This window comes from Leiobunum rupestre, chromosome 8 (assembly GCF_980474605.1).
Source record: "Leiobunum rupestre chromosome 8, qqLeiRupe1.1.hap1, whole genome shotgun sequence".
In the NCBI taxonomy this organism is placed as follows: Eukaryota; Metazoa; Arthropoda; class Arachnida; order Opiliones; family Sclerosomatidae; genus Leiobunum; species Leiobunum rupestre.
In genome coordinates, this window is record NC_143391.1 from 32,829,015 (window position 1) to 32,853,055 (window position 24,041).

Consider the following 24,041-nt stretch of genomic DNA (forward strand, 5'->3'; position numbering starts at 1 on the left):
TCTAACAATGCATCACGATCATGAAGGAGTCCTTACCCAATCTAGTGGCTGTTAAAGGGAACAACAGAAGGCTTTGAAAACACTATTGAGTTTCAAGATGCACTCGCGTAGAGATGGCGATAATAAATCCAATTCCTGTAAATTAACTTCTCCCTGAACACGGATGTACGGCGGCTGGAACACTTCTACAGGGGTCTTGGCCTATTTTTTCTATTACAATTTTGAAAATACAAAGAAACACACACACACACACACACACACATATATATATATATATATATATATATATATATATATATATATATATATAAACACTCTTAGATATATATCTAAGAGTGCTTTTAGGTCAGTTTTAAGTCGCACTTATTTAAAGACAAGTTTTTCTTATAAGTTTTCCTTGTAAGTTGGGAAAAGAGAAGTTTCTTTCTCGGAATTGCCACGAATTTAAAGATACCCGGGGTCATTGGTTCAGAACGACGGGTCGGAGTACGGGCGAGAAAAGGTCAACACGTCCCAATGGTTCCGAATATCCGAGGCTGGTCTTGGATGGCGAAGGAGTAGGAAAAAGAATGGCTGATATAGGGTTTCAGCTATAGTGGCGCGCCAATATAAGGCATCTCTCAGAGCGCGCAAGAAAGCGGCGAGAAAAATTCGACACATGAAAAGGGAAGAAAGAAGAACACGAAACAGGAAATCGGAGACATTTTCAACGATAAATTGCTTGACCATTTTTTATCGTCCATAAGTGGTCTCTAGCGGGGGTGGGTGGTTTCGGGACAACGTACCCCCACCGCAACGCTACAGTCCGCCGCCACCGCTGCCTTAGCTCGATCCATCTACGAAACTTCCAAGTGTTTAAGGGGATCAAATGCAAGAAAGATTTTCCAGGTTTATCGTTCGGAATCCACCGCTTCCATCCGCCTCCGCGCATCGCTCTCTCTCTCTCTCTCTCTCTCTCACTGGTGGCCTGGAATTCGGCGAACGGGGCTAAAAGGAGAGGGTCGCTCTAATACGTATAAATTGATTGATATATCTCTTAATGTTTTCCCCTCGTTTATCACGACACCTAAGACACTCCTTTCTCCAGAATTGGCGCGAGTGAAGGGTTGGGGAGAACCGCAAATTCCGGACATTGCGCCTCCCCCCTCTTACCACTTTCCATTATGGTGATAATAAAGATTATCGTAAATATTGGATGGGCAGCTTTATTAAAGTTATATACCCTTTTATTGAGGCCTAAGGCTTAAGTTGTCTTTAGACGTTTTAAAAGGTTGCTTTTGCCGTAGAAAATCCGCTAAGGAGCATTTTATGTAAACTGAAAATTTCCAAATGTACTTCACTCTAGGTTTAGTGAAATTTAATCGAAAAGTATTACGTAAATAAAATTAGTTAGATAAGTCATCGTGAAGTTTTAATTTTAATATTCTAATGTCTGAGATCTGATATTTATTGAAGTAAATGTAAGTCTATCTTAATTTCTTTTCACTTAGCTATTGAATTTGGTAAATTTTTCAACGTATCAAAAACGGACCAATTATTTTGATGGATCTGTAGACCAATTTCTATTTTTGTTTGTTTCTTGAGATATTTGGGGTTCAATTGTGTAGATTCATTATGATCAATCGATTTTAAATTTTTATTTTCTAAATCGTGTCAAAGTAATAATTATAAAATATAATTTGTGACCTGGGGAATTTGAGGTTTGCTGTGTTTGTGGATAAACAGTTAGGCATATATAATAATGATAATTAAAAAAGTTTAGTAATTGGTTACGTTATTAACTTTATCCTATAATATAGGATAATTTATAATACTGAGATTCTAGGGAGAAACTTCGCTGTAGATGATAGATCTTTGGTTCAATTACGAAAATGACGAAAAATAGACATCCACTAAAGAAGGCTATAGTGAAGATATATTCGGGCGAAATCGCGAGGAATGACCATTTAAAACATAAAGGATAGTTAGAGTTCCCTTTTAAGTTTTGTTCATTAGAGATAATTAAAAGGAAAAATATCCAATTTTAGGAAAGAGCTGGAAACGAGATAGTAAATCCCCGAGGAAGGAAAACTCTTTCCCCTTTAATTGTTTGTTTTGGGAAAACAGCTTTCTTCGCCAGTCTGAGATGGGCGCGCCCCCCTTTTCCGTGTAGCAATAATTTCGTTGTCGCTGATAACCCATAATTGACGCGCCGAGATATCCGCGCTTCTCTCTTCTTGGAAATTGCCCGCCTTATCCTTCCTCCTCAAAGTTGCCGCTATGGCTTTTATTTTGGGCCCAAAGTCCAAAATGATTGGCCGGTTCTCCCGCAGTTTGTGCCGTGGTTAGCTCCGTCAGTGATTATATACGAAGAGAAGCGCCGGAAGATGGCGGAGAGTGAGCGAGAGGAGGGACTCCAATTGTTTTCTCTCTCATTCGCCTTGTAATAACGCCCAAGCTCCTCGCACCAAAAAGATAAATGGTCCAGATAGAGTTCCCGCGCCGTCACTCCGCCATCCGGAACGGCGTTAGTCCTCGTTGCCAGCGCGCTTTTTCCTAGTAACGGCGAACTTCTCCCCCTAAAGCGAGTAAGAGATGAGGTAAGGAGTTTCGAGGAACGGCGCGGGCCTAATACGTCGGAGCTGGATGAGACGATGTTCTCTAGTACGCCGCTAGTTATTATTTCCTCCCCCCGTTTTAAACGTTCCATTGCTCAACCTTATCTTTCTCAATTTTTAAAAGTAGCGGTCGGTTTCGGAATAGGAGTGTTTCGACGTTATACGTCCTGGCAGAAAGGGAAGGCCCGTAATTAGCCGGAAGTTAAGATTAACTAGCAAGATGGACATTTCGGAGGTCCTCCGATTGCGCAAAGTGGCTGCGACACTTAAGCGAGCCCATTATTACTTCGAGGAAGGCATTTCTCCCTCCTCGTGTTAAGGTACGTAATCATATCGCTGGGAGAAAACTCTTTCAAATTAAAGTCGATACGAATGGTCCACCTTTGTTTAATATCAAGATTGTATCTGACATTTTTACCGTAGACCTAATTTCAACGTCGTCGTTAATAAATTTTATAATTTAGTTTTTCCAAAATATGGCAAACGCGACATTTTAAGCTAGTACACTTTTTGTAGAAAACTCTGAGGTATTAGGAAAGTTGCGGCATTCTAGCAAAAATTTACAAAACACGAATTGTTCCATGTTTTATCAAATTCGATTCGAAAATCGTATCCAAAATTGGGCAGATCCAAATTACAATCCGAATTCAATCCAATTTACAATGAGGGATATTCAAACGGTATTTTGATTTGATGAAAATTAATCGATCCAATCAAAATGAGCTTCGAACTGAATGTGTCTTGATTCCAGTTTGATCCGCATTCAAGTCATTTTCGTAAAAGGAAATTATTGCAAATTTTCAAATTTGGGTTTGAAACAATTTGAAGCGAGCACCTATACCTCAAATTACTAATAAAAAATAACTAACAATACGGTCGACAGTATACACGAAGAAAAACCGGGAATTTGATTCTGAAATTATTATGTAAAATGTCGTGGGCTATTGAATTGGAATATTAAAAAACCTTTACAAAAGGCTTAAGATCAATTGAAAATGTCTAATGAACTATATCGATGCTAGCGGCTATAAACTTGGTCGACCCTTTTATGCGGGGAAAATTAATTCATTCAAAGGCGTTAAGCCGGGGGATTTAACGTGCTTTCCCATTTTCCGCTTTCCTAAGAATGGAGACAATACAGCCCGCGAGGCCCGGACTTAGTGGCTTCGCTTTTGTTAATTACTTTTTATCAAGAATTAATTCAGATAGCTATAGTTACAATGTACGCGAGGTTGGTGTACGCACCCACATTCTTAGGTAGCCGAATTCATTATCATTATTAGTTTTCACGGTTTTTAACCATTATCCTACAGTATATTGATCATATTTTAAACGCGACACTAAAAGTACTTTATTATTTCAGTGTACAGTTACCGTCAGTACTTCAGGGTGAAACCAGTTGACCTTGAAATTACCGAAGGTCAAACGATAGAGTTGCAGTGCCAAGTTGGGAACAGAGCCGGAGCCGTGCAATGGAGTAAAGACGGATTTTTATTAGGTACGGCGTTATTTACATATTTACAAACTCGCGTTATACCAAGGTGTTATCCGTATTCCCTAGTAAATCTACGCCAAGCCTACCTAAAGTCTCGCTTCCACTCGAGAGAAGGCGGCTTATTTCGGCAGTCCTTTAAACTTTCATTTCTAAAATTAAACAGAGCAGCGTATATGAAGCGTATAAACATCGAGAAAAGCACTTAACACGAAGGTCTAATAAAGCTCGTCGAAAGAGTCGCTGTACAAGTTTTCATTGACCCGACAGCCATTAGTTCTTCTTTAAGATGACTTGAATTTTTAGTACTTTTATACCTAAGAAAGAAGAAGGAAGGCGGCTGAAAAAAAGGCGAAAGGAACGTGGGTTTTGAACTTTATGGAGAGAAAGAGGGAGATCCCAGTCAAAAAGCGCTTTTCGAAGGCACTCTAGTTGAGCGCGAATCTTAAATCTGGCGAAACGTTTTATCCCGGCTAGTGCCTCGCCTTGTTTTTTTCGGATCCTCGCGCCAGAGGTGATGGTCGTTTCGCCGACAACTATTATAAGCATTGATCCCAGGAGCAAAGTAAATTGCTCGGAAGATCTCCGAAGCTCATAAAGGATATATGAAAAAGGTTAAAATATCGGTTTTTGGGCTCGCTCGTTACCCAATCGATTGCTGGTTCGGCGACGCCACCGACTCTAAGTTTCGCCCTGCTCCAAGAGCTACGCTTGATGAAGAAACGGCGACAATGTTTCTGGGAATCTCTACGGCTCTCTCTCTCTCTCTCTCTCTCTCTCTCTCTCTCTCTCTCTCTCTCTCGTTTTTATCGCCTTTATGGTATAACGAGCTCGGATACTTTCCAGAGACGAAGATAAGGGAGATTTGCCGCGGGAATTTTCCCAGCCCGATTTGGGATTTTTCCACTCTCGCAATTGTATCTTCTGCTCTTTAGCTCTTTTCCGACTAAATTTGTAGCGGGGGCGATTTCGAATTAGGAGCTTTGGCCCCCTCCTCGAAGCAGTCTCTTCGTGGCTTTAACTTCCTCCAAGTATATTAAACTCCGGAAACGAGATCGGGAAATGTTTTAAACGTAAATTGGAATTATAAGAAACTCTTGTTTGCTTACGGATTTAAGAATAGACGCGCTTAGTAGTCGTATCGGAATACTGATTTAAGATCAGCGTCACCTTTTTAGATGAGTAAATATTTGATTAAATAATTTTAGTTATTTAGGGTAAATCAAAGAGTCTACATACGCGGTAACAAATGCGTATTTAGAGTGTAGGATAGCTTCGAATTTAAATAAACTTGGAAAAGTCAAGTTCTATAAAAGCTAATGGATTTTACTCGAGTTAGACATCCGTCTCCCAATAATATAACGCTTAAAATTTTAGCATTATATTATAATTATTAATTAGTTGGTTTTTAGAAATAGTACCCTACATTGTAATATTTTCTTCATCAAACAAAGTAAATCAATTTAGAGTGAAATCCATGGAGGTCAGTGGCGTAGTCAGAAATTCGTCAAGGAGGGGGGTTGAAGTATGTGAATGTTAAGATGGGTTAAGAAGGGGGTGGGAATTTAGTACAGTCAAAGGTAGGCCCAACGGGCCCCCTGTCTACGACACTGATGGAGGTTAACGGTAATAGTTATTGTAGGAAGCTGTTGGCTCGCGTGGCATAAAGGGCTTTCCACCACCCTCCTACGCATTGTAACCCGACCACCTGAATTAATGGTTTTAAAAGTCACTTGATGACTTAGGCCTAAGGTGGTGCTGACTATTATTATTTTTATTTATTTATACTAAATTAAACGTTTTTTTCGGAAAGTGAATAAATAGTTACTGATAAACTGCAATTATAATATTAAAGTTAAGCTTATGATAGTATCCACAAATGTACAACTGAGAAAAAGAAAGGAATAGTTATAGTTTTAGCTTTTTTTTAGATAATTTCATATTTCTACGTTTCACACCATTGGCGCCATCTGGTATGATATCGGTTATTTAAAAATCGTCCTTTAATGGCGTTACTCCCGTAAAAGGATCGTTTCCTTTGACAAATGAGTATTTATTGTACATAAGATTGAAATGAAATAGCAACTGTCTGTTTTCCAGGTTTCCAGGCGAACATCCCAGGATACCCTCGCTATAAAATGGTGACGAACGAGAGTCGGGGGGTCTTCAATTTGATCATTTCGCACGTACAGCTGGAAGACGAAGGCGAATTTCAATGCCAAGTAAGAATAAAATTCATTTCCATTTTTGGAAATCCTTTACGAAATAATTATTAAGAGAGTACTACCAAGAATGTATTTATTTATATTTAGGAAGAATGATTATGTTGCGACAATCACCGGGCACGTTGAACGCCTTTCCCCCGTCTCGCGCGGGGGTAAATACAAAACGTAACTGGCGTTTGATTACCATCGCGTTAGGTGACGTAAATTTTAAGCAGCCAATGAAATACCGGGACTATTCGTTTTATTTTAAGCGGAGGAGCGTACTGGGGGGACCAGCGGGTGGATTGAGAGAAAGGCTAAAAACCGTTTCGACATAGACATTCTCCTTAGGTATAAATAAATACATTCTTGGTACTACGTTGTGTTCGAAATTCTACGAATTTTAATTTTAGCCTTTTATTTGAGAAAATAAGTCTCCGCTAAACTTCCAGGCAGTTTCCCTTTGATTTAACAGCGAGAAGCCATTTGAACTCTTAGCGAATGGTCGCTGAATAGAGTCGTAGATAATAGAATCCCGCGAAAGAGCGTCTTCGAATTCCTATTGGATATGTCGGAGAATATAAGGTCGCTTCTTCGGGCTTTCCCGTTCAGATACGGCCAAAAGCAGCCCGAGCGTATGAGCTTTTTTGGAACAAAGGAAAGAGTTCTTTGTTGACGGGAAGACTCGAGAATCCGCGAAGGCATACGCGCGCGAGGGTGCGCCACACACGCGCTCTGTTTGGGTTGCGGAAGATAGCGGTGTAAACCTCTCGGAAGTTGCTCGAACGAGTTTTGTTTAAGACTCGGAGAATAGCTAAGAAACCAGCTTTTATTCGCTAGAGAGTCAAATATCAAAGAGTCGAGACATTTTCCATAAGCCGCGGGAAAAAATATTACTTTTTGATTTCAAACTTTATACTTTAGCGAAAGTAGCGATACTCTATTGTTTCGCGCGGCTTATTTTAACCTACTTTTGAGGTCCGTATTTTAAAAACGTTCGATCTTAGAAATACGGCTAAAGTCGAGACATTGTGAAGAAAAACGGGTGTCGCCGAACTTCAAACATTCGCTTTTCCGCTTTTGAAAGCAGATTTTGCCGTACAGGAATTTAGAGGGCTCGATTTTTGGAAGCAGGAAAGCTTGACATAACCACAAACTACGGTTTACAGTTGTTACTTCTAGGTTATAATATTTTACTTTTAGTTTAAAGCTAATTAAATTTTACTTCGAAATTATTTAATATTGGCTTCAGATCTTCACTCTAGCTTAAAATTGTTTACGTTTAGTTTAAAAATGCTCATATCTATCTTAAAATTGTTATATAATATTGTTTAAAATTTTTCTTGCCATTGAACTTATAGTTTTGGGTTTCCATTTATTGCAAAATGCAAAGCTAGTCATAAAGCATAAATTCGATGCTGAAGTTGTCTTAGATAAACTTTTTGTTTACAAATATATAAAGCGTTAATAATAATAATAATCAGCTAGGCTAATACCCAAGGCACCACCTTAGGCCTAAGTAATCATGCAACTTTTAAAGCCATTAATTCAGATGGCCGGGTTACAATGCGTAGGAGGGTGGTGGAAAGCCCTTCATGCCACGCGAGCCAACAGCTCCCTACACTAACTATTACCAGAACCACTTCGCGACCCGAACGGTAAACTTATCTTCTTGGTGAACTTTTGTACGCTATACTCTGCAATGAAATGAAAACACAGCAAGTGGTTTGCACGCGGCAGCCGAAGCCTATACCAGAAAGAAGAGCCGCCACTTTTACCGGATCCCTCAAGAGACGCTTCAATAAAACCGATCCAGCAATTCGCTAGGAAGTACAAGAGGCTGGACGTGCTAGCTACTCTTTAAACGCTCCTTGTCGCTTGGGCTTAAAGCGGTGTTAGATATAAATTCTAGTTTTCAAAGAGATAAAACGCCACGAGGGCGAGCGTGGATGCAAAAACAATTGTATTAGGCCTAACGGAGATTTTAGGGTCTTGTTCACTGTCGTAGCATTTTTACCATTTTGAAAAATCGCCCTTTAGAAAAAATTGTATTTATAAAGTGACTTGAGAATGGAAGAAAAGGGTATTATTGCAGCGTTTATTGGAAGTGAGATTCAACATTTTGCACCGTCTAACCCTTCAACGCGTTGTCGCTTAACCTAGTGCTAGCGTACGTTGTCTAATAACGAATTCCATTAGGAGTATTGCAAAGAATTTAATCACGTTACCACTCTGCCGAATTCCAAAGCTGATCGAGACTCAACCATGTGTCGCTGTGAATTGGAAATTGAGCTCTGACATTGTGATAGAGAGTGTTTTCCAATGTAACCGTCATTTGAATTTTCTCCATTCCGAAAGAGTCTGATGAGGCAAATGGAATTAAACTGTGTAAATTGTAAAATTAAAACTTTATTAGCCGACCATATAAATTTAGAAAGTTAAATTGGTTTTCTTTTAACCAAAAATTATGTTCTAAAGTTTGTTTTATGAAGTGATTTATTTTTCCTATAGAAGGATATAATTTCGTAAGAATTTCTTATAAATGAGATTCAGATCGATAGGCTAAATCCGAAGAACTATCCAATTACATTTATTTGTTTTACCGAAAGTTGTTGGTCAAGGAATGCTGTTTACAGAGGAATTTTTTTCACTTCTCCGAGTTCGGTTAGTAACCACTACAATTGCGATAAATTTAATTTGTCCAAGGGCGTATAATATGTCAAACGGTTACATTTACGTTAAGCAATTAATCGAAACCGAGATAATCTTACCGATTATTTGCATAAATAGCAAGTGGACGTGGCTGCCGCGTCGGGTAGAGTTGCTTGATTTAATTACCGAATTGTTGGAAGGGCAGGATGGATTACGGAATATGTATATATACATAATTGGTAACAATATTGATCTTGAATGAAACGAAGCTACTCTTGCACGCTTACCTCGAATTTGATGCAAGATTATAATTGAATTAAAATTTCGCCCTTCATTAGTTCTGTCGTTGGTAATTCTTCTCCGTACTCATTATAATTTAGTTATCCGCGCCTAATCGGGAGTTTCGACGGGGGGGGGTGAGGGATTTCCCAGAGTATAACCCGAGTTTAAACAATTCCCATTAAGTAAAGCGTGATTTAATTATTCTAAGAACTTCGGAGATGGTTACGTTACTAAGGCGAGCTCTATTAAGAAGAAATTTTCCAAACGTAATTACATAATTTAAACTCTTAGAAGTATTAATGCTGTTAAGGATCGCGAAATGCAGGGTTGTAAGATCTAGAACTTTTGAGCGGTTCGCATCTGTTTCAAACGTTTCAAACTTAATTACATAGTTTAAACTCTTAAACGTTAGAACAAGAATGTATAATTAGAATTAGAAGTGTATGTTGGACACGATAGCCGCGCCAAACGTTCTCTAAATACTTGAAACCTTAAACATACTTAAAGCCGCGTATATGATGAGATTTTGGTGGCAATTGGTGCATATGGTTTTGTTTTATTTTGGGTAAGAATCCATAGACTTTAGGTAATACACAATCCAATACACCGTATAATTCTAATTTTTTTCAGCGTCACCCAATACAAAAATAGTTAAAGCTGCCAAATATTCCAACAAAATTTCTAAAAGCCCGGGTCAATTATTCCAAAACAACTGCCAAATTTACAAAATATTCCTAAGCAAAACGTTAAACTCGTCCAAAATTAAAAAACACTAATGTTAAAATGGTTCAATATTTCAATCAAGCGTCATCTATATTACTTCAATATTCCAAAAAATCGACGAAAACGCCAAAAATTCCACTCAAACGACAAAAACGGTAACATTAATTAATTAATAAACAATATTCTAAAAACCATGAACAGCACCCAAATTCAAAAGCAAACCTCTCAAACCCAAAATTCCAAAATTTGACGAGCCACATGAAATTTAAAAAAAAAAAACATATCCCAAAATGTATTGTCCAAAATCGAAAATTCACCATTTTTTTTTAAAAAAAGAACAAAATGTTAATGTTGCATCACAGATTAAACTAAATCCCAAAGTGGTTTAAGATCGCCTAAAGTGAAATGTCGTAAAACAAGGGCCCTTAGCTCTTTGCCATTTTATTGCTTCTTTTGCAGATGTGCGTTTTGCAAAATTTCTTCACTGTTTTAAAATATTTCTTTTTCAAGTTTCAATTTTCATAACTAACATAAGTCACATTACCATGACTGGTGTTTTTTTCTCTAATATTACACATTTTTATCAGTAAAATCGTAAGGATTACCAAATTTTAGAAGTCTTTATATATTTATTTCCCATATAGTCAGCCAAAAAGTGAAAAACTAATTTTCGGCGAATCCAATAATAAGTGTCATTTAGCTTTTTCTGTTTACATAGAGGCGAAAACGTAATAATCTGCTGAATTTTTCATCTGCTAAGCAGGCGTTTTATGTACAAATCGTTTCTTTCAGCCTACAAAAATCCAACAGTTTCAGGCAATATAATGGTTATGGTCACATCGAATCGATATTAACTATTAATTAATATTATTAAAATTAGGTACAATTGCGCAGCAGGATATGCTCCCGACGATAATTAGCTTGTTAGTTCCTATCCACCACCCTTCTGAAATTAATCTAATAACCATGATTGATAATTGATAGTTTTTCTCTATTGCGGGGCTAATTAATTTACACCGATATATTCTATTTGATTAGGTGGGTCCCGCCGAAGACATGGAACCAATCCGAGCCAAGTCTCATTTGACTGTATTAGGTAAGTCCAGAAGTAAATGAACCGAAGTTATCAGACTGCTATACTCCCCATGTTGGAGGCGTTTTCCATATGAAGTTACATTTTGACAAGTTTCGAATTTGAAATTTTGCGCGCTCCTAGACCGAAAAAAAAAAACGTTTTTGTTTTTATGAAACCATTTTTTATACATAGAAATAGCTATACCCACAATTCCCAAGTGCAATTTATCGCGTCAAAAGACGGGGATCGAAATTAGCTTTTATTTGACTCGAGTTTCTCATCATTTTCATAAGGAAAACGCCCTCCGATTCTGAGCGCTATTTCAATAACTTCGGTTAATTTACTTCTGGTAAGTCTAGCATTTAGTTAGTAGCAAAGTGACGATTGGCTTATCCCCTTTTTCATCTCGTGGCTCGTTATCGTTGTACGTAATCCGTTGATAAGATTTTCTCACCTTGTTTTAGGTTAGAAGCGCGGTTAGCGCTCGCCAAGACTTTATCGCTAGGATCGCGTTTCAAGGGGATCAAAATGCGAATCTTAATTGAGGGGCCCTATTGATTTAGTTTCGATCGAACGGGAGGGTAACCTGTAGGGAGGAAAGACGTGGGTCGTAAAAATGTAAATGATCTCCGCGTCTCTCTTTCGTAGATATCTTTCACTTTTTTATTTTTCCGTGTAGTGCCTCCGAAACGCCTGGAGATTCGTCATTTCGCGAACGGCAGCTCGGTCCCAATCCAGGAGGAAGAGCGAATTACCCTCATTTGTCGAGCGCACGAAAGTCGACCGGCGTCACGTCTGAAATGGTTCAGGGACGGCGACGAGATCCGGCCGGGAGGTTTGGTATTCACCGTGAACACGAAATTTGCCTTCTTTTCCCGCTGATTCTAAGCGCGTCGTAGATTACAATTACCCCTTGTTGAATCCCGTTTCGTATAGCCCCAGAAATTGAAATCTCTACCTTCTCGCGGGGTGTAGCCCTTCGAATCGAAGTTTTTTTTTTATTTTTGACGCTGGTTTGGCTTTTGGAGTTTGTAGTGCCTTAATATTATGAGAGCAATTTCGAAATCTGTACCATCATAAGCCTATCAACCCTAAGTTTGAAACGCGCATAGCACCCTTTGTACCACCACTGGACAGGCGAAAAAGAAGAAATCAGGCGATAGTATCGGCACCTGGTAGAGATAAATTGAAGCTTCTTCCTTCCCCTTTCTCTCTCTACGCACCTCTCTCTTACTTAAGCAGCTGGCATCATGCATTGCGAGACGCGTTACGTTTCTCTTTTCCGCCACCGGGTGGATTTAGCGCTGTACTTTTGACAGTCGTTAGCTTGAACCAACACTGCCTTTTGATTCAAACTTAGGGTTGATAGGCTTATGGTACCATCTATACTTGTTATTTTTAATGATATTACAAGCCTAACTATAAGTCACTACACTTTAGGGTATCCTAATAAAAATGATTATAGTATGAAATATTTAAGCACGATTTAATTATTCAATCTAGATTTAATCTCTATTGAAATTTATGTCCTGGGGGTGCTGGGGGATCTTTCGGATTCAGTTCAATCACGATTTAATCATTTCAATCACAGCTTAATCTTTTATACGTTAATTAGACATTTAATCATTATCTAATACTTGATGATTCAATACATTTAATCGTGATTTAACAGATTTAATCGCGATTTAATACTTTTAATCATGATTTAATAGATTTAATCACGATTTAATTATTTTAATCGTGATTTCGTTATTTTAATCATGATTTAATTATTTTAATCATGATTTAATTATTTTAATCATGATTTAATTATTTTGATCATGATTTAATTATTTTAATCATGATTTAATTATTTTAATCATGATTTAATTATTTTAATCATGATTTAATTATTTTAATCATGATTTAATTATTTTAATCATGATTTAGTTTTCTTAATCATGATTCAATTATTATAATCATGATTTAATTATTTTAATCATGATTTAATTATTTTGATCATGATTTAATTATTTTAATCATGATTTAATTATTTTGATCATGATTTAATTATTTTAATCATGATTTAATTATTTTAATCATGATTTAATTATTTTAATCATGATTTAACTATTTTAATCATGATTTAATTATTTTAATCATGATTTAATTATTTTAATCATGATTTAATTATTTTAATCATGATTTAATTATTTTAATCATGATTTAATTATTTTAATCATGATTTAATTATTGTAATCATGATTTAATTATTTTAGTCATGATTTAATTATTTTAATCATGATTTAATTATTTTAATCATGATTTAATTATTTTAATCATGATTTAATTATTTTGATCATGATTTAATTATTTTAATCATGATTTAATTATTTTGATCATGATTTAATTATTTTAATCATGATTTAATTATTTTAATCATGATTTAATTATTTTAATCATGATTTAATTATTTTAATCATGATTTAATTATTTTAATCATGATTTAATTATTTTAATCATGATTTAATTATTTTAATCATGATTTAATTATTTTAATCATGATTTAATTATTTTGATCATGATTTAATTATTTTAATCATGATTTAATTATTGTAATCATGATTTAATTATTTTAATCATGATTTAATTATTTTAATCATGATTTAATTATTTTAATCATGATTTAGTTTTCTTAATCATGATTCAATTATTATAATCATGATTTAATTATTTTAATCATGATTTAATTATTTTGATCATGATTTAATTATTTTAATCATGATTTAATTATTTTGATCATGATTTAATTATTTTAATCATGATTTAATTATTTTGATCATGATTTAATTATTTTAATCATGATTTAATTATTTTGATCATGATTTAATTATTTTAATCATGATTTAATTATTTTGATCATGATTTAATTATTTTAATCATGATTTAATTATTTTAATCATGATTTAATTATTTTAATCATGATATAATTATTTTAATCATGATTTAATTATTTTAATCATGATTTAATTATTTTAATCATGATTTAATTATTTTAATCATGATTTAATTATTTTAATCATGATTTAATTATTTTAATCATGATTTAATTATTTTAATCATGATTTAATTATTTTAATCATGATTTAATTATTGTAATCATGATTTAATTATTTTAGTCATGATTTAATTATTTTAATCATGATTTAATTATTTTAATCATGATTTAATTATTTTAATCATGATTTAATTATTTTGATCATGATTTAATTATTTTAATCATGATTTAATTATTTTGATCATGATTTAATTATTTTAATCATGATTTAATTATTTTAATCATGATTTAATTATTTTAATCATGATTTAATTATTTTAATCATGATTTAATTATTTTAATCATGATTTAATTATTTTAATCATGATTTAATTATTTTAATCATGATTTAATTATTTTAATCATGATTTAATTATTTTAATCATGATTTAATTATTTTAATCATGATTTAATTATTTTAATCATGATTTAATTATTGTAATCATGATTTAATTATTTTAATCATGATTTAATTATTGTAATCATGATTTAATTATTTTAGTCATGATTTAATTATTTGAATCATGATTTAATTATTTTAATCACGATTTAAACATTTTAATCATGATTTAATCTATTTACTCCTTTGAGGGTGCCTTATAATATTGATAGTAAACTGCACCACGATATTCATATTACTGGTATTCATTACTACGAGACTATATTGTTGGCACCGTGTAGTCGCGTAAAGTGGGCGTGACGATTAATTGTGGGCGTGGTTTGAACAGGGAGCTACCACGTGAACGAAGAGGAGAAGCCTCGAGGTCGGCGGCGGACCACGATCAGTTCTTTGACGCTGTACGCTCGATTGGAGGACCAGGGAGTCAGTTTCGGATGCGAAGCTTCGCACGCCGCCTTAAAAGTTCCTCTCAAAGTTTCCGTGGTGATAAGCATCATCCGTGAGTATCTTTTCAAATTAACTCAATTTGAAAAAGGGATCGTTATGGTTGCTTCGTAGCTGCCGTGGTGTTTCAGTGCCATTTACTTAGATTCGACGTTTGTTTCGCGCTAAAGCTGTTGATATTGATTTAGCGCGTCATAGAGCTCGTTTGTTACACACCGGGTCAAACTGAAAGGAGCTTCCTTGGTTACATTTATAATATACTTGCTTTTGGTATTATAGTTGTCCAGCCAGTGCTAGATTTACCTACGGATTAAACTAGACCACCTAAAAAATCTACGTAACACTTGATTTTTTAGCAGCTTCGGATCGTAGCGTCCGGCTCTTTAGATTATTTGGGTCTCGACAAGAGGTCGGCAAAACAGATAAATTAACTGCCAAAATATCGATTAACCATAAAAATTGTGGTTAACTGTTTATTTATAGATATTATCCACGGATAGAAAGGGATTTAACAAAAAATAATTTTATTTTTCGGATAATCGTCGGTTGTGGAAAAAAATAAATAAAGTGATTAATTCTTATCCAAACGCCGACCTCTAGGACTCTCGACGTGTACGTTTGTGTACGTTTTGGAATTTGTTAATGAGAAAGATAATGCTAGCTTCGGTTCGGCAATTTGAATTTTAATCATAGAGTTGTGTAGTTCCGAAATGTAAATTTTATAATAAATTGATCCCAATTCTGTTGTTTTTTTTGTTTTTTTTTTAATGGTGGCTCGTGTGAATATAAAAAAGGTCCCATAATTTTAAAAATTAATTAAAATCTACGCCTTTTCTAATGTACCAGAAGTAAATGGACCGAAGTTATTGAAATATCGCTCAGAATCGTACGGCGTTTTCCTTATAAAAATGATGAGAAGATCGAGTCAAATAAAAGCTAATTTCCATCCCCTTCTTTTGACGCGATAAATTGCCCTTGGGAATTGTGGGTATAGCTCTTTTCTATGCATAAAAAATGGTTTCATAAAAACAAAAACCTTTTTTTTTCGGCCTAGAAGCGCGTAAAATTTCAAATTTGAGGTCAAAATGTAACTTCATAAGGAAAACGCCTCCAACATGGGGAGTATAACAGTCTCATAACTTCTGTTCATTTACTTCTGAATGTACTTAATTCAAAAAATCAAAAATCAAAGCGCGCAAAATTTGACCAAGACTGACCGTAAGATGTAAAATTCAGAAAACCTACACAAATCAGAAACCGAAGCAAACTAGAAACTACCCAAATGATTTAACCACCTCAATTTCAAAGGTCTTTGAAGATGGTTATCGCTTTTTAGGAGTAGAGAAAGTTGATAAACTATCTGTCGGTGTTATTCGCGATGACGTACTTGTCGAATGGCGACATTCCCTGACTCGTCAGTAACCTAGAGAAGAATACACTTCAAAAGGTCTCTATGGTCGGGACCTTCAGTTGGCTAAATCCGGCCCTAAGCGCGCCACGTGATCGCGTTTATCAATACAATGACATTTTTACGTTCGTAGACGCCCCGAGTGCTCCGGAGATCAAAGGCTACAAAGACGGCGACGTGGTTCAAGTCGGGGACAAATTGTCGTTAACGTGCGTCTCTCGAGGAGGAAACCCGGCACCCAGCATGCTGTGGTACAGGGGAGACGTCGTTATCGACAGGTCATCGACGACCTCCAATAGGGTTACTTCCAACCTGTTAACCATAAGTGTCGACCAAAACGATAACAATATCGTTTATCGCTGCGAGGTGATCAATTCAGTCACGGTCCGCCCCCTGGTGGCCACCATCCTCTTGAAAGTTCAATGTAAGTTCTCTACAACCGTTCGTAACTCAATTCCCCGTGTAAGCACGCTTGGTGATTTCAAAAGACGCGCCTTCCAAAATTTCCGTCAACGGGCCACCCGAAGCCGTCGTCGGGGAGAGAGTCTTGATGACTTGTACCAGCTCGCCCAGTAACCCTCCGGCCGAAATCTATTGGATCGTGGACGGACGACCGGTCGTTTCGATGCAAGGCGTCGAAGAATCGGGACAGCACGGCTGGGTGACTTCATCCAACGTATCCGTTGTACTTAACAGGCAGGTAAACTATCATTTTTCAAATGAAAGAAACCTCGTGTATTGAGTATTATCATAAGTGGATAATAAACGTAAGTATGGCACAGAAAGAATTCGGTGAATTATAATCTGTCGTGGAGTGATTGCGAAATATGAAGTTTCCGAACAGGAAACTCGCCCCTTCTTACTCTTTCCGTTGGCAAAATAGTTGGTTATTTCGATGGCGAGAAATACGAGCGTACACGCGTTTAAGTTTGAAATTAGAAAAAAAACTAACTTCTGAATTGGAGCCAGTGTTTGTAATAGTTATTTTTATCTTCCGATTCAATAATTCACCACTAAGCGTTATTTACAGTTTTGAAAGAATTTAAATTATCAATAGACCTTGCTGGTCCGTCGAAAAGGCAGTCGGCGGACCGTCGGCGATTTTCCGGGCTTCCTCCAAATACTAGGAGCAGTTCTCGGAGAGTTGTCAGTCCGTCGTTACTTAATGGTTTACGATGTCATGACCGAAACACACTATCATTAAACAAGTTGGCAAGCCAAAATATACCTCTCCTCGGAAGTATGGTCCCTAGTGGTATTAATTTCTCGACACGACCCCCAAAGATATCTCCGCAATTCAGAGTTATTTACGAAAAACGTATTCTCGGTTCAAACCCTGCCCGGTAAAAATTTTAATTTTAATTTAAATAATTGAGACGAAACAATCGAGTTTAATTTATTCAGAATATTATAAATTAAGTAGTTACAACAGCGAGTTAGATTCACTAAAACAATGCACAATTGAATTTAACCCTTTTTACAGTACATGTTTATCAGTTGAATATAATACTAAGCAAATTTTAATGAAAGAAACATCTACAGATGGTATTTGTATTTTTCTCACTTACGAAATACTTGCCGCATCTTTAACGCTCATTTTATTTCAACTTCCAGTTGACGTTGTGACACATACCGCATGAAAAAGACCAATGCCGTCCAATTTCCAATATCATATAATGACTCGCACACCCAAGAAATCATTGACTGCGTTAGAAATCGTAGATATCCAAATATCCACACCAAATATATTTACAAGAAGCAAAAACCTTACCATCAACAAAGCACAGAGAGCCACTTGACTAACCGCCAGCTCTTAAAGCAATTAACGTTAAATTATCTCCTTTGAATTAACACAACTATATATATGTCGTTAAGAATACCCGTAAATAAATAACAAAAAAAACTAACAAAGTGGACCACCCACAGGGTCTACCCTTTAACCCTCTAATCTCGGCTGACGGGTTCAAATCCCGCCCGATGCGATCGCAAATTGATACTAAGACGAATACCGTGTACAACTGGTGGAAACCCTGCCATTGGACGTTGAGAGGTAGCATTACACTCAGCACTCGGTCCGTCCCAAAGTCATTAAGAAGAAGTTGGAGAGAAAACGCCCATATAAACACAACAGACTCAACATGCACAACCATCAGAACACAAACACAACAAATTCAACACTCACAACCTACGCATAAACATTACAAAAACGTAAAACACCAAACCGTCACGACGTTGAGCGAAAAACACCATCCAAACCAAACCGCAAATGCATCCGTTAACGCTCACCGTCACACGGTGGTTTTTTAAGCCTCATTATTGCGTATTTTTAGTACTATGCTCATAAGCAGTCATCAAATCGCACGTTTATGTACGTCAACGTGTTAATCTTGGCATTACCCGTTCGATACTTACCCTGGACTCGCCAAACGGAATTTTTTAGGTACGACTCACTTGTAGTATTAAATAAATTATGGCAACTGTTTTTAAATCTTATTTACATGTATGTTAATTAATTTATGATCACTTTGAAATATAACGCAATGGACGGTATTTTCCAAAATTATATAACGCGCGCTGGTATACTTAGAAATTCAACCATAAACAGGCCAAATTTGAAATTCCCGCCGCCGATTTACCGAAAATTTGTGCTAGTATCTTTCCACCAAATGTACTAGATAGTTTGCCTTTCTTAACTTGCAACTGAGTATAGGCTAGTTTAATCTACTTGGATTATGGGTTGGCAGGGACAAGCGTGATATGTCTGATCAAGGCGGATTTCATTTTACTTCTCATCCAACGCTTGTTTTAATGATTGTCTGTTTCGTCAATGACTGCATAAATAACGTGGCTAAGGACTGACAACTCTACGAGTACCGTTGCTAGTCTTTGGAACTGTCCTACTAAAAATATAAACTCCTTCAAAAGTAAAAATAAAACTTAGTTTGGAAATATAATGATGAAATGTTGAATCAGTTCGTTTTTCTAGGCAATTATTTGCGAATTTGAAACCTCAAAGCGTTTTCGCTAGTATTTATCACCATCAAACTACCTTGGCAGATGGCTACTTACTTATCAGCTAGGCTAAGAAAGTATATAGGGACGGGTTTCCTCTTCCAAAGTTTCCAATAACGCAATCGCTTAGCAGACTGTCATTATCATAAATCGTGCAGGGTCATACTTATGTTAATTATGTTACTTATAAAACAATAGAAATATACAACTTCGCCAAATTTAATTATCTTAAATTGTTAACCCCTTCTCTATGTTTGTAGGTAATAGCTAAATGATTTTATTTATTCAATTTCGCGATACATGCGCGATGAAATGAATATTCGAATCAAATTAAGGGACACGTGTAATGTCAGCCTCCAGGTACTAGCGCGATACAAAGTCTACGCTATAGTGTCGTTTTCCAATCGTACATCGGCGGCTGCGGTTTTAGTCTCGAATCTTCGAAGCCAGAGGCTTCTATAGTCGTGGAGAATGGTTACCGGACACCAAATATTCCAGTTGAGACTATAGAGACATCCAAACATTTTGCGATTTCCCTCGCCTTTTCTGGTTTCCAGTGTCTAGTCTTTGGCATACGATGATCCGAGACCAAATGTTTACTATTACTATGGAGACTTGGGACTAGGTTTTAAAGTTGAAACTGGAGACAGGAAACCGGACTAACCAGGGAAGACTGCACGGAGATCTAGAAACCAAATACCATACTTATCAGGGTAATATGGAGACTGATCTATGGTTTCAACGATAACGTCAGTAATAAACTGACAAGGAGACGACCCGAGGTGTAACACACCGATTTCGTTCAAACTCGGGGGTTCGGTAGACCTTCATGTAACTTGAAACACCCTAAAGGGAAATGTCTCCATAGGCAACCGTTTTGCCATGGCAACGACAAATGTTTTTGACAACACAAAATGGAAATTTTCCCATAGAAAATAACATGGGAATCTGACCAATATTAAGGGTACCCCCTGTAAAAAATTTTAATTTTTGAAAATGCTAAAAATAGAAAATATAAATAAGAAAATAATGAAAAAGTTCGAAGTTGATTAAAATATTTACAGGGGTACCCTTACATTTGGTCAGATTCCCATGTTATATTCAATAGGAAAATTTCCATTTTGTATTGTCAAAAACATTTTTGGTTGCCATGGCAAAACGGTTGCCTATGGAGACATTTCCCTTTAGGGTGTTTCAAGTTACATGAAGGTTTACCAAACCCCGAGTTTGAACAAAATCCGTGCGTTACACCTCGGGTCGTCTCCTTGTGAGTACTCTGAGCTGTACAATTTAAGCGAACACCAGAGAGTCCATTTTACACGTTCAGTGGGTTTTTTCAGTGATTGGCTATTGTAAACTACCGCTGTTATTGTGTGAAAGCAAAAATGAATACTTTTGGTAATAGTTTATTGCATCAGAATGAAACATCTCTTAGGAGATCAGTGTCTATCTAAGAAGTAAAATTGAAACATGTATTTTCGAAGGTTATAGTGGATGTTTTCAACGAGAGTGATTTTGCAACCAATCCACGAAAGCGTTTACCGCACCACGCCTGAAAATCGGCTATGCTTAACGATGTAAAGTGTAAAATTACACTCAGATTTAGGAATATTTATTTATTTATAAATAATAACAAGTTGGCCAGCCAAAATATACCTCTCCTCGGAAGAGTTTCTAATTTTCAGTGATGCGTAGCGTGTATCCGTTGTTCTGTGTTAGAACGCTCACTTGTCGTGCAGGAGTGCTCGGGTTCAAATACCGCCCGATACTAACGCAAATTGCAACTAACAAGGAGACATCCCGAAGTGTAACCCACCGATTTTGTTCAAACTCGGGGGATTGGTAGACCTTCATGTAACTTGAAAAATCCTAAAGATAATTTATTCAATGGGCAACCGTTTTGCCATGGCAACGAAAAATGTTTTTGACAACAATTTAAATTTTCCCATTGAAAATAACATGGGATTCTGACCGATTCCTAGGCCCTGTGAAAAATTTTAACAAATTTCAAAATTTCGAAAATGCCAAAAATAGAAAAAATAGATAAAAAAAACATCAAAACTGATCAACTTTTGATCAATTTGAGGGCAAAATCCCATGTTATTTTCAATCGGAAAATTTAATGTTTTGTGTTGTCAAAAACATTTTTCCTTGCCATGGCAAAACGGTTGCCCATTGAATAAATTCCCTTTAGGATTTTTCATGATACATGAAGGTCTACCAATCCCCCGAGTTTGAACAAAATCGGTGGGTTACACTTCGGGATGTCTCCTTGTAAGGCGTACTACACCCAATGACAAAGAGAGGGTTTTTTTAAAAAAAGCTTTTCCCTAATTCCGAGAAAGTGCGAACGCAGTGATTACACTTTGCCCCGAAATTGCGTACGCGTTCGCAGCCCAGACAGACAGACACGGTGATTGTAAAACCCCTCCTAGGGGACATAGTCCCCTCCTAGAGGTAAAAATATAGTAGTTTTAGAAATTGGGAGCGCGTCAAGGTAAATGTTTCGAAGGAATAACATTAGCAAAGCACTAAGAAGTATACTTTTATCAAGGATATATATTCTATATTTCAGATAGCACCCAACGACCGTTTGAATCTTTAAAATTTCATATTGTTGAAATATGAATAGTTTAAAACTGAAACTCGCGGATGGTGTGAGTAGAAAGGACGCTGCGTGTAACGCGATATTAGGGCGAAGAAGATCGGAAAATGGATGATTCTTATTTGAGAGCGTGCCTTGATAAATGATGGCCGATCTCTCGGTTTTATGGGGCATCGAAAATCGCGGTGTTCGGGGGCTCGGAGCCTCTCTGGAGAGACGCGGACTCGATTTTCATTTCATTTCAATGTAAAATTTATTCAGAGTGATGTTAGGGAAATTTGTATTCAACGAGAGCCAAGGAAAACGGAGAAGCCCAAAAAAATGTTTAGCGCGCTATATCGTCGTGTTTTTATAACCCTTCCATCCGGGTATATCCGCGCTGCCCGTTGGGAAATTGTTACCGAAAAGTCTCCGCTTTCTCAAAGTGAATTTTCTCAAATTGAAGCGACCCTATTCTCCACGGATCTCTTAAGTTTCAAAAAGGTTTTATTTTAAACCACTCGAGTGAGGAATAGCGGGTTATCCCCCGTAGATCTATCTTTCAAGTTGGCGAAATGGCATTACTTAAGCGGGTTTAACCCAAAGTATTTTCCTCCGATGTTAACTTATTTATACAATATCAAATTTCCTCTGGAAAACGATACTCTGAATGGATAACGTTTTTACGCGATGTATAATGTATCGAAGTTACTTTGAGAATCCGTAATATTAAATATTTCCAATTCTTTTAGGATCCGCCGGCGAAAACGTTCACTTGCCACGCGTCCAGCGAAAAACTTGGAGAAACGCTGGTCAAATCAGCAACTTTAAACGTTCTTCGTAAGTAAAGAGTCAATAGAGAGGTTAAGCGCCTGATTTAATGAACGACAACGGCCAAGCATCCACGGTACCTTTTTTTTAAGCTCGTTACGCGCGATTGTGACGGGTGGGACAATTCAGTCCGCTCGTCCATCTGGTTAATCAGGTGTGAGATATGTGTTAAGGCCACGCCAACGGGGGGATACTTGGGGAAAGGGATGGGACACCCGTGGCGGAAGTATGACAACCACCCGTTGAGGGATTAATGGTCATCCTCACACGGCGATCCACAAACTCTGCCTCCCAGACGCTTGGGATTACAGAAGTACGCCACTACTCCCGGCTTCCATGGTACCTTTTTGACGTTCCGTCAATCTAGATTGCCAATGGTGAATTGCCGTTTAAATTTCTTTAGGGCTTTACCTCTCTATTGTATATCCTTTTTTTATTAGAGAGTTTTTAATGCATATAACGGGAAGATAATTATGATACTTCGTCAAGACTATGAACATTTTTGAAGCCCATAGACTAAATAAAAAATGGGCATTCTCACTTACGGGGAGTGAAATGAGTAAGTTGAGAGGAACCGTTCTAAAATTTTCTTGACTAAGTATTTATTTTTCGAAAAAAAAACTAATGAGTAATATTTATTTTAATTTTTAAAAACGAAAGAAGAGTATTTAAGAGCTCGTTTGTGTTTACTATATGAAGAATAATTCCAAAAAAAAATAATTAGTTACTTTACCCACTTTGTCACCGTAGTTAGAAGCTTTTTCCATTTATTTGGCGATGAGCTGTCGAGATGCGGTGTATCTTAAAACATTATATTTGAAATCGCCCTTAAATCTCATACTAACACTATCTAGGTACCAATTGGTTAAATTGTTCATAAAAACCGAACCAATAGGAATTTTTTAAACATATTTTTCACTATTTTATAGTATGGTTCAGGGTACTTGGGTATCAATTTTCAGAGCTGTATGGCAATTCCGAACCATTAGGGTGTTTTTATTTACCATGCGTTCCCACTAGTTAAAGGGCAACGCAAGTGGTCATGCAGGGGGGGGGGACTATGTTTTCTTCAACAAGCCATAAGTAGGTTTTCCAAGGTTGATTTTATACAGCGCGAAAGCCTTATTCTCCTTGGTGTAGCCACGTGGCGCAATTTCGCTCTCATACGCAAATTTTTTGATTTTCTTCGCTGAGTTAGCTCGCAATCAACGAACCCAGGAATTTAGGCCGAGAGTTGGACTTTGATATTTTCGATTTAACA

At 36.6% G+C, this 24,041-nt stretch overlaps 1 protein-coding gene across 3 annotated transcripts in view; it reads left to right on the forward strand.

Moving 5' to 3' along the window:
• The window catches only part of LOC149933232 (nephrin-like), a 102,378-nt gene that overhangs the window by 67,666 nt on the left and 10,671 nt on the right, over positions 1–24,041 (forward strand). For all 3 annotated transcript variants that reach the window (XM_090156700.1, XM_090156701.1, XM_090156702.1), the window contains exons 2-9: positions 3,961–4,095; positions 6,190–6,311; positions 10,989–11,046; positions 11,705–11,860; positions 14,830–15,000; positions 16,487–16,777; positions 16,842–17,053; positions 22,702–22,789. In XM_090156700.1, coding sequence (XP_090012826.1) covers positions 3,961–4,095; positions 6,190–6,311; positions 10,989–11,046; positions 11,705–11,860; positions 14,830–15,000; positions 16,487–16,777; positions 16,842–17,053; positions 22,702–22,789 — 1,233 coding nt within the window. The remainder of the gene's footprint in view (positions 1–3,960; positions 4,096–6,189; positions 6,312–10,988; positions 11,047–11,704; positions 11,861–14,829; positions 15,001–16,486; positions 16,778–16,841; positions 17,054–22,701; positions 22,790–24,041) is intronic.